The sequence below is a fragment of the Micromys minutus genome (assembly GCF_963924665.1).
Source record: "Micromys minutus genome assembly, chromosome: 5".
NCBI classification, from domain to species: Eukaryota; Metazoa; Chordata; class Mammalia; order Rodentia; family Muridae; genus Micromys; species Micromys minutus.
The window spans coordinates 49,202,013-49,213,769 of record NC_137974.1 but is presented as its reverse complement, the minus strand read 5'-3'; the positions used below and the strand labels follow the sequence as shown (position 1 = coordinate 49,213,769).

Genomic DNA, 11,757 nt, shown 5'->3' with positions numbered 1-11,757 from the left:
CCAAAGGAAATATGCGAAAGTTGTAGATGCCAAATAGGGAAGTCTTTCAGGCTGTGGGGATCACCTGTATACAAAGGCCATGGGACACAGGACACACAGGACATAGCAAAGGGCCTAGGGCAGGATGGAACCTGATGTGCTGGAGCAGAGATTTGAACTTTAGCCCTGAGGCACATGGAGGCATGAGGTAAGACTCCTATTGACACTTTTGTTCACCAGTAGAGATTCCATGGGCCACTTGTGGGAAGGCCAGGATTCTCCAGGCTTCTGTGGGGCTGGGCTATAGGAAAGGTAGTATCTGACATCCCCAGTCTGCTCTGGACTGAGAACAACTTGTCTCTGCTGATGCTCCTCTCTCAGGGTCTCTTCTAGGCCTTCAGGGAACCAGACTGGACCTGTGTGTTGTCTTGAATGCTCTATACAGGACATTCCAGATGGGGGGCCTCCATGTGGAGGTGACGTCAGCCCCTCTCTGGCTAGTAAATGTTTATGACCAGTGGGGCCTGGATTTGGGGCTCCCTACGGCCTGGTGAGCAGCCACCTCATCCTGCCCCTTTCTGGGGGTCTGGATGCAGGCAGGGGGTTGGGGGGGGGCACTGGCAGGCCACTCTAGCCCTGGCGGCTGGCCCAGAAAGGGCTGGGTGGGCTATGTGCAGAGCCAGCAGCACCCTGAAAGGCAGGGGCAGGGAGCAGACTGGCATCAGCTCTGAGTATATCTCAGGCTTGTGGCAGACAGACATGGTGGTGAGCAGTAAGCAAGGCAGCTCTATGCCAGCTCCTGCTGGAGCTCCCTATGGGAAAGGAGATGGAGACCTGACGTGAAGTTACAGGACTGCATTTCTGAGCAGCTACCCCAGTCCATTCAGACTTTTCTTTTTTAAATGATTTATTTATTTATTATATATGAGTACAGTGTCGCTGTCTTCAGACACACCAGAGGAGGGCATCAGATCTCATGACAGATGGTTGTGAGCGACTGTGTGGTTGCTGGGATTTGAACTCAGGAAGAGCAGTCAGTGCTCTTAGCTGCTGAGCCATCTCTCCAGCTCCCATTCAGACTTTTATGGGGACAGAGTCAGAACCAGGACTGGATGCACGAGGCCCAGCTGGGAGAAACCTGTGTTGTAAAACCAGAGGGAAGCCATTCTTCCCATTTCTGGGGCAGAGCTGAGGCTCTGTGCCTGTGTTGAGGGACAGAGCCAGGAGCCCAGGATTCAAAGCCAGAGCGCATCTGAACTTCAGCACTCTGTGGCCTGGGCTCCAGTGCCCTTCTGTGCCTCTTGGGGTTTCCCACTCTGTTCTTAGGGAGCCCCAGGTTCAGCTAAAACAGCCCCCAAGGTAACCCTGAGCTGGAACCTGGGGCTACAAGGAGTGCAGGGAGGCAGGGGATGCCTGCCACTAGGGTTGGCCCTCAGACCAGGTCTAAGCTTGCAGGAGGGCAGATGATATGACCCTCCACTGGGCCCAGCAGGGGCCTCATGAGCCAGGCTTCTCAGGCAGGACCCAGACCTTGATTTATGGCCCTGGAGCCTGCTGGAGCCCACTGCTTCCTCCATGGTTGCCAGGAAGCTCAGCCAGCACTGGGTTGGGCGTCGTCCCTAGCATTCCAGGGCCACCTAAATCAAAGGCTGTCAGCTGCTGGGCAGGGATCCTACAAGGCAGGGATTGGGCCTGTGTCACCTGGCCAGGCTAACAGGCTCCATCCCCAGCCCAGGGCTTGCAGAGGCCTGCAGGACAGGACAGCCTGTCCAGGGATCTCTGCTCCATTGCCCAGAAACTTGGAGCAACTAGTATATGGGGCCCAGGCGTGTTTTCCAGAAGCTGTTGGCTTTGGGGATAGGCCCAACAGGGGAAGCCCATAACCTGGTGGTTGACCACGGGGATCCGAGTTGTGTCTGCAGAGCCAGGTCAGCAGCCTCTGGGCAGTCCATACCAGGCTGGTACACAGAAGCATGTGGTCTTCCCCCTGGCTGTCTATGATCCGTGTGCCAAGTGCAGTCCTGGGCCTGTCATCTCAGCTGCTTTCTGCCCTGCACCTCCCCCATGGCTGTCCCATGCCGCAAGCCTGCCTTTAGGACACTGCACAGGGGGCATATAGCATTTATTTGCCACAGGGGTTTGGTTCACACTTTGGGGGTGGGAAACAACTCCCAGCCTTCCAGCTTTCCAATCTTGAACAGGGCAGCCGCAGTGCCCATGTAGACACAGCCGATGGCTGCACGTCCGTAGCTGTGAGCTGTGGAGAAAGACAGCAGCAGGCATGAAGGTGCTCCATGTGTGACCCAGGAGCCTCCCAGGGAGATGGGGTCTGATAGAGCTAGGCTTCTTCAGGGCCTCCTCTAATAGGCCAGCAATAGTTAGGAGACGGAGAAACTGAAGCTGTCCTGCACCAACTACCCTGTAACTGGAGAGACATGGTGTGGGGAGGGTGGATGTGGTTCCTAGCACATCCTGATTCCTAGCAGTGGGGACACTTCCCTTGTCCCTCGGTTTTCCCACAGCTGAACTGAGGGCTGGCATGGTTCTCCAGTCCCCAGGACACATGGTGACCCACATGGCCTCCTCTCACTATCCATGACAGGGATGTCAGGAGCAAGGCAGAGCTTGGCAGGCTGGAGCAGCTGGCGTGGGGCCCACGGGCAGTGCTGAGTGCCATGGGTACCTCTGGCTCTTGTGACTATCACAGAGCTACCCACTGTTGAGAAGGCAGTGACTGCCTTAGCCAGGCGTGGGACAGAGAGGGAGGGACTGGAGTGGTCAGTGGTTACACACTGTCCCATGGGGTGGCCACTCACTGCGTGCTCCGTATGTCAGGCCTCCTGCACAGCCTCCAATGAAGTAGTTCAGGGGGTCATCTGGCTTCTCTCGGACCTGGGCACTCACACAGGTGGTAAGGCCAAACATAGCTCCAACAGCGGCTGTAAGGAGTAATGGGAGTTGGAGGTGGGGAAACTGAGTTAGTGTTGAGTTAGCACCTGATTGTCAGACAAAGCTGAGTGTTACCACCCTCTGCTCTTCTGAGCCCCAAGCCAGTCTTGTCAGTCTCCTAGGACCCCACTCAGTGGTTCTGGCCACCTCTGAATGGCCTGTCAACAGGACACCTGTCAACAGCTCACCTGCAGTGAATGTGAGTCGACCAACTCTGGCCACTGCTTCCAGGGTGGAATCTGCTGGGTTGAGCGTGACGCTGTAAGCAGAACCTATTAGGCCTGTAGGAAGGAGAGGGTGGAGGTTGCTGGGTTGCCTTTCCAGGACTCAGGAGAACTCAAACCCAGGGCTACTGCTGCTAGGCCAGTGCCCAGGGCCAGCTCTCACCTTTCCCAATAGCTGAGGCCGAGCCCTGCCCTAGTGGGTTAATGGTTCCCGACACCTGACCCACACCTGACCCACACCTCCTGCCATCAACTCTGCAGCTGCCACAGTGCCTCCTCCAGTCTCATCAACACCATATTTTTCAAGGGTCTGGGACCTTGGCCTAATCCAACTTGGCAGCAATTGGGCTCAGGATGCCAATCCTTCCACGTGCCGGCAGCTTGGCCTAGACGTGTCCCTGCATCTGGCTGGCTCCATTCCTCCCACGCCCACCACCCTGCCACACCAGTCAGCTTTTCCATCTCCTCCACCCCCTGCCACCCCAAACTTCACACCATGGTTTACGTAACAAGTTGAGGCCAAGGTGGGTGCTGAGCCAGGAGCCCAGGACTTAGTGAGCTGCAGGGCAGGCACCACAGTCAGGCCAGACCAGGTATAAGCAGCCCCATTCCAGGTGAGCAGTCTGGGGCAGCTGACACAGGATCCCTGCTAAGGGGTAACAAGGCCCACAACTGCCTCTCAATCCACCAGGCTGGATGAATTCTGCTATTATTCCCTTTCATGGGAGATGAAGTGGCCCAGAAAAGTAGAGCTATTAGTCTGAGGTGGTCAAGTATAGCTGGTCATAGGACAGTGGGTTTGGCCCCTCAACCCTTCTGCAGCCTCAGTGGACGTCACACACACCCTTCTAGGTGAGCTCTGAAGTTCTGATATGAACACTGAGCACTTACAGGTCTTGAGTGTCAGTCTCAACACAGACTGAAGACCCTAGCAGGGCCTCAAAAGGGTTGCAGCTTCCCAGCCCAACCATCCCTCTGCCTCAACATCAGTGTGGCTTCTGTGTACACAGGGTGTGAGAATGCTCACATGGGAAGCCAACCCCACTGTTGGGGGTTTCTGGGATGTCTTTCCCAGATGCAGCAGGACTTGAACCTAGGGCCACTGAGAATCTTGATTGGGCCTGGTGAGGCCAAAGGGACCCTGGGTAACTTCGGTGACCACACCTAATAAGCCAGGGGTCATGGGACCCAGACTGACTGCCCTCTACCCTCTAACTGCTGCCTATGTGACAATTCTCCCACGCCTCAGCATCACCTGCAGCAAGAGACCCTCGAGGAGCAGCTGCACCCATTCCTAAGTGAATGTTGTGCTGGCAGGGCAAGAATTTATTAACTCATTCACTCATCCAGCCTCTCACTGAGGGCCCCAAAGACATGATTATTCAGTCATGAGTTCCACCACGCCTCCGATCCGTTGGGAAGGCAGGGTCATTCCTTCCTGCAATGTCCCCTTAGGGGAGCCAAGCAGGGAGCTTGGGGACAAAGGAGGAAGGATACAGTGAAGAGTTTTCAAACTAGACATAACTGTCCACCCCCTCCCTCAGCAGCTCTGACATGGTACCTCTGGCAAGGGCCCACTTACTCTCAATGGCTACTCAAGACTCCAGCCCAACCCCACACACTCATCTTCTGAATCCAACACCAATGTTCTACCCCCTCCCCTTTGTTTTGTTATGTTTTGTTTTGTTTTTTGAGACAGGGTTTCTCTGTGTAGCCCTGGCTGTGCGGGACTTTGCTCTGTAGACCAGGCTGGCCTCACTCACAGAGATCTGCCTGCCTTGCCTCCCAAGTGCTGGGATCAAAGGCGCCACTATGACCGGGCTTCTTCTGTCCATTTTAAATCCCCCAATTACCTGACTCTACAGCACTTGCCTGGTGGGAGCAAACCTTGGGTAGACTCATAAATATAAGGCCAGTGGACACATTGGAAAGGCATAAGTGAGTGAATGAACCAGGCAGGCCTCAGGGCCACCTTAAGAATCCCAAATGCTGAGGTTGGGGATTTAGCTCAGTGGTAGAGCGCTTGCCTAGTAAGCTCGAGGCCCTGGGTTCGGTCCTCAGCACTGAAAAAAAAAAGAATCTCAAATGCTGAAGGTGTCCCCCAAAAAATATCTGACATTCCAAACAAGTGTGTCTTATTTGGGATCTTCCAGAATGAGGTGCTCATGGTTATGCACACTTTTAATCTCAGAACTCAGGAGCCAGCCTGGGTTACATAGAAAGATCATATCTTAAAATAACAGTAAATAGCGCTGGAGAGAGCTCAGACCTGGAGAAATGGAAGTGCTCTTCCAGATGACCTCCGTTCAATTCCCAGCACCTACATGGCAGCTCACAACTGTCTGTCTGTAGCTCCAATTCCGGAGGACCGGAAATACAGGTAAAACACCAATGAGTGTAAAATAAAACTAAATCATTAAATCATTTAAAAATAATAGCAAATAAATATGTTCTGTAGTGGCAGAAAATAGAAACAAAACAAAACAAAACAAAACAACAACAACAAAAAAAAACAAGACCGTCTTCCAGAGGCTATGACGGGGTGTGGGCAGCTGAAGCAGGACGATCATAAGTTACAAGCCAGACTGGAGATAGGAGAATCAGGACCTCAAGGCCATCCTCGGCTGCACAGAGAGTCTGCGGTCTAGCCTAGGCAACACTAGAACTTGTCTTCAAAAACTCCGACGACCCTATCACCCCTTAACCCTAAAAAATCCCGATGACGCTAAAATGACCTTCACATTTTCTCCAGGTTTTGCTCCCTGATATTAACCTATGACCTTTGAAGCCCCTAGGGGCTGACGTGCCTACGCCCCTCAAAAGTCTCAAGCTCCTACACCTTTGCGTCCACGCGCTCCGGCGCCCAGGGACCCCCGCGTGCCCTCTGACCTTTGTTCCCTGCCCTCCGCCCCTGAGCCCACGCTCACCGAAAAGGCCGCCTAAGGCAGTGGTGATGTAGGCCTTGCGATGACACTGGCTGCCGTCGGGGGCATCACTGTAGGATTCGATGAACCGTTTGGCCATGCCCATCCCTAATAGGGCCCGCTCCGCAGACCCTACGGCGTCTTGGGGAGCTCAAGGGTAGCCGGCTACGCCAACTCTCGCGAGGTTTCTAGCGCACAACTTTATTGAGTGCGGCGGACAAGGACATGGCGTGTGCGCACGCGCACGGCGCAGGTTGGCACGGATGTCCTGTTTCTCGTAGCAAAAACTGTCGTGCTCAGTCCACACGTGAATCTGGACAGACACCTGTACGTCATTCCTGGAAAGGTAAACCGAGGCGAAGGCGAGGCTCCTAGTAGGGAGAATGTTGACAGCAATTACACTGTCAGGCGGGTCAATGCTCAAATTGACAGAAGTTAGGAAAATCGAAGTGCAGATATTACTGTGCGAGTCGAATTCCACCTATTTAGCCCGAGCTGCAATGATGGAGCGGGACATAGCGCAATAGTGGATGAGCTAATCAAGCAGCCGGACTGTGGTTATGAGTGCGTCTGAAAAACCGCGTGTAGATATTTGGGGGTGTGGCCAGGCTGGGCAAGGGGACGAATCGTAGCGTGAAGATTATAATTGACGGAGACCAGGCCCATTCTGCGCTGGTCTAATTCTTCCCTGCACTTGGATGCGTAGGCGCTGGTCCTGAAAAGGACCAGAGCATTGGCTACGGGGCGTGGCCGCACTTAGGCCTGTCCCTAGTAGGAACGTGGCCAATAGTGAGAGCCCAGGAGGAAGCACGCGCCTTCCTCTGGGGGCGTGTCTCTCTGACGTTAACTCAGGAGTAGGGTGGAGTTTCTTGAGAAAGTTTAAATTAATGCAGCCTTAGGCTGGGAGGAGCGCGTCAGTGGTCGGGGTCCGGGGGCGGGGCCTTTCCGCATTGTGGGCGGGATCTAGCAGGGTGGGGTGGAGCCTACACGGCGTCCGGGGGCCATGTCTGCGCCTCCACCTCTGCAGATCCGGGAGGCGAATGCGCACCTAGCAGCCCTGCACCGGCGCGCGGCGGAGCTTGAGAGGCGGCTGCTGGCGGCGGAGCGCACGATGCGTACGCAGGCCGAGCGCCTGGCCTGCCAGGACGAGCAGCTGCGCGCGGCCCTCGACGAGCTGGGTCGCTCCAAGGACCGGTGAGGTTCTGGAGGAGGCGGGTGGAAAGGACTGGGACCCAAGAGCAAAAGTCTCCGGAGCATCACAGCATTGGGGAGGCTGAGACTGGATAATCAGGAGTTCGGGGCATTCTCGACTACGTGGGAAGATTTTTTACAAAATTATTTTATGTATGTGAGTACAGTGTCTCTGTCTTCCAGACACACCAGAAGGGGGCATCAGATCCCATTACAGATGGTTGTGAGCAACCATGTGGTTGCTAGGAATTGAACTCAGGATCTCTGGAAGAGCAGTCAGTGCTCTTAACCGCTGAGCCATCTCACCAGCCCCGTGGGGAGTTAAGAGTATAGCCTGGGTTGCATGAGAGTTTCACAGTGTTAAAATGAAGCCAGCTGTTCCACAAGGCGATTCCGCTGGTACTGCTTGCCCCGTGGTATTGTGTCTAATGATCGAAGGGTAGGGGACCACATCGGTAGACAAAGGCACAGAGCACCCCTATATGTAGAATAGTCACACCTGTGGCAACCATTTGTGACCACGAGGAAGTCCTACTGAAGGACACAAAAAACTGGAGTTGTTTTGTTTTTGAGAGAAGGCTGGCCTTGAAGGCACTGTGTAGCGTTTAACTCCTGTTCCTTCTGCCTCCACCTCTGGAGTGCTGAGATGATGGGCCAGGCCTGCTGTGAGGCTGAGGGTGCGTTACTAATGATATCAATAGCTCTGTGTGTAAAGACACTTACTTGCCACTATGAATGACCAGAATTTGATCCCATGGTTTGTAAGGATCGAACCTGCTCTTAGAATTGTATCTTGACTTCCACATGTTTGCTGTAACAAGACATAGGGAGCCTCAGAGGATTCCACAGCAGGTAGATGCTCCTACCACCACCCCGTGTAGGTAACTACCTTATTTGGTCTTCTCACTAGGGAGATTTTCGCCCTCCAAGAGCAGCTGCTGAGCTCTGAGGCCACCGTTCGAAGCCTGCAGGCTGCAGTGGAGCAGAGGGACCAGAGAATCCAGCAGCTACAGCCTCGGGCTGACCTGCTGCAGAAGATCACTCACCAGCGACCACCCCTGGCCGCGCTGCTGGCCACCCTGGAGAAGGCAGAGGAACTGGGCCCTTTGCCGGCCAGCCACAGCCATGGGGCCCAGCTACTTCCTGATGGGCCTGGCCCGCCTCTGGGCAACAGCATGGGAGAGGAGGAAGCCCAGAACGACCAGCAGCCTACTGTGTTTGGGACCACAGTGTGAGCTGCCGGGACAGATCTCACAGAATGTGTGGTCAAGGCCCCTCGGGGATTCCACTCTTAAGAGTTCTGGATATCACGATCAGTATCCTAGAGGTATCTTGAGACATTACCAGGATCCCATCTAAACTTCAAAACAAGTGAAAAGTCAAGATCTCATTTAAAACAATTTTCCCCAGTGCTGAAGTATCTGCTACCTTCCACTGATTTTAAATAATTTCAAAAACAAAGGAAGGCAAGGATGCCTAGTGGGTAGAGCATTTTCTTAGCATGCTTGCACAAAGCCAAGCATCCCAGCATCAGTGAGATGATGAGGCCTGACTCTGAGGCCTGTTTGGGACCAGCCTTAGACTTGCTGTGTGAAGAGTGTGGCATGGATCTCTGCTAGGTTGACAGGCTCCCATAGGCCCTGTATGTGGGAATTTTGTTTGTAATTTTGCTTGAGATGGGGTCTGTCTCTATAACCCAGACTTCTCTTGAATCCTCCCAAGTACTTGGAATATAGCTGATGGGAGTCCTCCTTCCCTTTCTCACTCTTGTGCCTCCTGAACCATTCTTCATCCTAAGTGGAATCTTCTCTCTTTCATGTTCCATTGCGTGTGTGTAAGAAGACGGACATTAACCTTGGATCTCTTCCCCATAACTCTACCCTTCTAGGAAGAACATGTGGGTTGAGACCACAACCAAGGGTGCCTCAGCCTTTGTACCGTCTGTTCCTCTGCTTCAATGTCTTTCCCTGGTTTCACACTCAGGTCTCTCCCTTCCCACCAGGGTCTCTGAAGTAATTCCTGCCAGCTGGTCACTGCCCTGTACTTTGTTTGGTTTGGTTTTCTGAAGCTTAGTCCTGTGTAGTTCAGGGTGGCCTTTTTGTGTAGCTTTAAACTTTTGGTCTCCCTACTTCAGCATCTCTAGTACTAGTATGACAGACTTGTGCAACTACCCACAGCCCCATCCTTGGACCCCTTTTCAGTTGGAAGGCAGTGGCTGTGAAGCAGGGAATTTTGTCTTGTCTTCATCAGTGCCTAGCACAGCCTGGGAGGTCCTGCCTTGGCCAGGAGCCTCCTTGATATCTGATGAGCCCTTTTCTGGTTTCCAGGGACAACTGTTTTTATAGCAAGTCTTTTGATACCCTAAGATAATTATTTTTTAAATCCTGGTATCTGTGCTGTCTAGGGTCTGAGATGGTGGGGGTACATTGCCTTTGTTAGAACAGTGAGAGGAAGGGCCCCCACAGACCCTTGCATCCAGAGATGGTACAGTACCTTTTGAGTTTCATGGTCCCTGTGTTCAGGGAAATTGTCCCTGAGCAGCCACCAAGATGGAAGATAGGGGCTATTCCAAACAAAAGGGCTTCCAGGCATCCAGTGTGCCCAGAGTCTGACAGGGACCCTCAGCATGGTAGACAGGCCCATTTTATCTTGGGGATGGAGGGGAGAAGGGAGCTATTTGTATAGGGGAAGGCAGGCTAGGGCCTGTCTGCACCAGAATAAATCAGACATTTCTCAAAAAAAAAAAAAAAAAAAAAAAAAAAAGAAACCAATATTTAGTTGACAATCAAAACCAAACGCTGCCTTTTTCCTTCATAGATGTTGGTAGCATTCCATGGCTAAAAAGGACTTAAAAATGAGTTTTGTCTGTGTTGTATGTTACTGATTTAGGAATATTCACAACCACAATTTCACGGCGATTATACAAAGCCTGTCTGCTGGGCTGTGGGCTCATGGACCTGCATCAGCTTTTCCTGGAAATTAGTGGACTTCCTCGCCACAAATATGTTTTGGGCTATTTCCCTGGTTCTTTATCTGTTTTGAAGTCAGGTTCATCACTGTTACTCGAAGAAGAATGCAGCTGTAGAGACTTGAGGTTCAAAACCTCTTACTGTGTTGCTGGGGGATTGCTCAGTAAGAGTGTGCGCTGCTCTTCCAGAGGACCCAATCTCGTTCCATACCGCCCATATCGGGCAGTTCACAACCTCCAGCTCCAGAGGGACTGATGCCTTCATCTGGCCTCCTTGTCCCCCCTCCCATCTCTTAAAAACCACAATCTTTTAATACATACACACACAAAAATTCTCATAACTTCTGGAAGCTGAAACTTCTAGAACATACCAGAAACATGTTTAGCGAAGGAGTTGAATTTAAGGTTCACTCTTGTTTCCTTCCTTTGAGATTACTCCGTGACAGCCAATTCTAAGATCGTGGTGGTGACAGCAGGCGTCCGCCAGCAGGAGGGGGAGAGCCGACTCAACCTGGTGCAGAGAAACGTCAACGTGTTCAAGTTCATTATTCCTCAGATCGTCAAGTACAGCCCTGACTGTATCATCATCGTGGTTTCCAACCCAGGTACTAACATGGCACCTTGACTGTAGCAATGGCCTGTCTGGCTCCAAACATGTGGGCAACCTTGTTTTGGGTTTGTTCAAAGGCAGTCTGCAGTTCACATGCTTTCCGATACCGGTAAAGAAAGATACAGTATCTGAAAAAGAGATGGCTCCGTCCCCAGCCCAAGTGTTCAAAAAAAAAAAAAAAAAAAAAAAATGGAAGAAGTCTTGTATCAGGAGGTTCGTCTTCTGGTTTGCTCCGTGTTTGTTGTAGAGTTGTAAGGCTTTACATTTTTAAATATGTAGGTGGAGGCGGGACGTGGCTCAGTAAAGCACATGGCGTGGAAGCCTGAGGACCCAAGTTCGGATCCTCAGCATCTGTGTAGGAAGCCAGGCTTAAGAGTCTGCATCCTTCATCTCAAGGCCACGGAGATGGAGAAAGGGGGATCCCTGCTGCTCTTGGCCAGCCATTCTAGCCAAATTGGTGAACTCAGGGTTGGTTAAGAAACCGACGCTCAAAATAAGGTGGGGAGGAACTGGGGAAGACTCAGTATGAACCTTCGACATTCACACAGGCACGTGTGTACTCACGAGTATATGCCATGTTTGAACACCACATACTACACACTGCCATGCCTGACACTACCTTTTTAGCTTGATGACTAAAAATTATATACGGCCATTGTTTAAAGCCTTTGCTGGTCCCTAACAGACCAGGATATGAGTCAGTGAACTCACAACAGAGTGAACAGAACCCACATCGCCAAGCTGCCTCCAAGTCAGTCATTTGACTGGATTAGTCAGAACAAGAGATACAAGAGCCACATTTGCCCAAGGGACTTGGAAGTCAGGGTGGAGAGAATGATTGGTAGTTAAGAGCACTGGCTGCTCTTGCCGAGGACCCAGGTTCAGTTCCCAGCACTCATGGGGTGGCTCACA

At 52.3% G+C, this 11,757-nt stretch overlaps 3 protein-coding genes across 6 annotated transcripts in view; 2 read left to right on the top strand and 1 right to left on the bottom strand.

Annotated features, from left to right (window-relative positions):
- Positions 1-2,086: 2,086 nt before the first annotated feature.
- Positions 2,087-6,296, bottom strand: NDUFA11 (NADH:ubiquinone oxidoreductase subunit A11). Its single transcript, XM_080917293.1, has 4 exons — positions 6,080-6,296; positions 3,117-3,209; positions 2,796-2,918; positions 2,087-2,236 (listed from the first exon to the last, which is right to left on the bottom strand). Exons 1-4 carry the CDS (start codon positions 6,180-6,182, stop codon positions 2,124-2,126), a joined length of 432 nt encoding a protein of 143 aa, XP_080773419.1. The 5' UTR covers positions 6,183-6,296; the 3' UTR covers positions 2,087-2,123.
- Positions 6,297-6,369: 73 nt separating this feature from the next.
- On the top strand, positions 6,370-10,841 carry VMAC (vimentin type intermediate filament associated coiled-coil protein; the record flags this gene model as incomplete). Of its 4 annotated transcripts, XM_080917290.1 has the most annotated exons (3): positions 6,370-6,422; positions 7,104-7,270; positions 8,178-10,841. In XM_080917290.1, the coding sequence occupies 2 exons, from the start codon at positions 7,188-7,190 to the stop codon at positions 8,500-8,502; spliced, it is 408 nt and encodes a 135-aa protein (XP_080773416.1). In that variant the 3' UTR covers positions 8,503-10,841. The 4 variants fall into 4 exon arrangements, with proteins under 4 accessions (XP_080773416.1, XP_080773415.1, XP_080773418.1 ...); XM_080917289.1 differs by lacking the exon at positions 6,370-6,422 and having other exon boundaries at positions 7,080-7,270; XM_080917292.1 differs by lacking the exons at positions 6,370-6,422; positions 7,104-7,270 and adding an exon at positions 7,364-7,424.
- LOC308421118 (uncharacterized protein) overlaps positions 9,749-11,757 on the top strand; it is a gene marked incomplete at its 5' end in the record, with an annotated part of 7,060 nt that continues 5,051 nt past the window's right edge. The window contains 4 exons of the mRNA XM_080917426.1: positions 9,749-9,896; positions 10,667-10,840; positions 10,923-10,954; positions 11,125-11,313. Of these exons, the coding sequence (XP_080773552.1) occupies positions 9,749-9,896; positions 10,667-10,840; positions 10,923-10,954; positions 11,125-11,313 (543 nt within the window). The remainder of the gene's footprint in view (positions 9,897-10,666; positions 10,841-10,922; positions 10,955-11,124; positions 11,314-11,757) is intronic.

What these genes read in the sequence shown, in the direction of transcription:
- NDUFA11 (XM_080917293.1), bottom strand. Translation starts at nt 6,182, where the DNA reads ATGGGCATGGCCAAACGGTTCATCGAATCCTACAGTGATGCCCCCGAC. An exon ending in TCGACTCACATTCACTGCAG is followed by an intron (nt 2,919 to 3,116) that starts GTGAGCTGTTGA and finishes TACTCCTTACAG; the next exon opens with CCGCTGTTGGAGCTATGTTT. An exon ending in CCTGACATACGGAGCACGCA is followed by an intron (nt 2,237 to 2,795) that starts GTGAGTGGCCAC and finishes CTTTCTCCACAG; the next exon opens with CTCACAGCTACGGACGTGCA.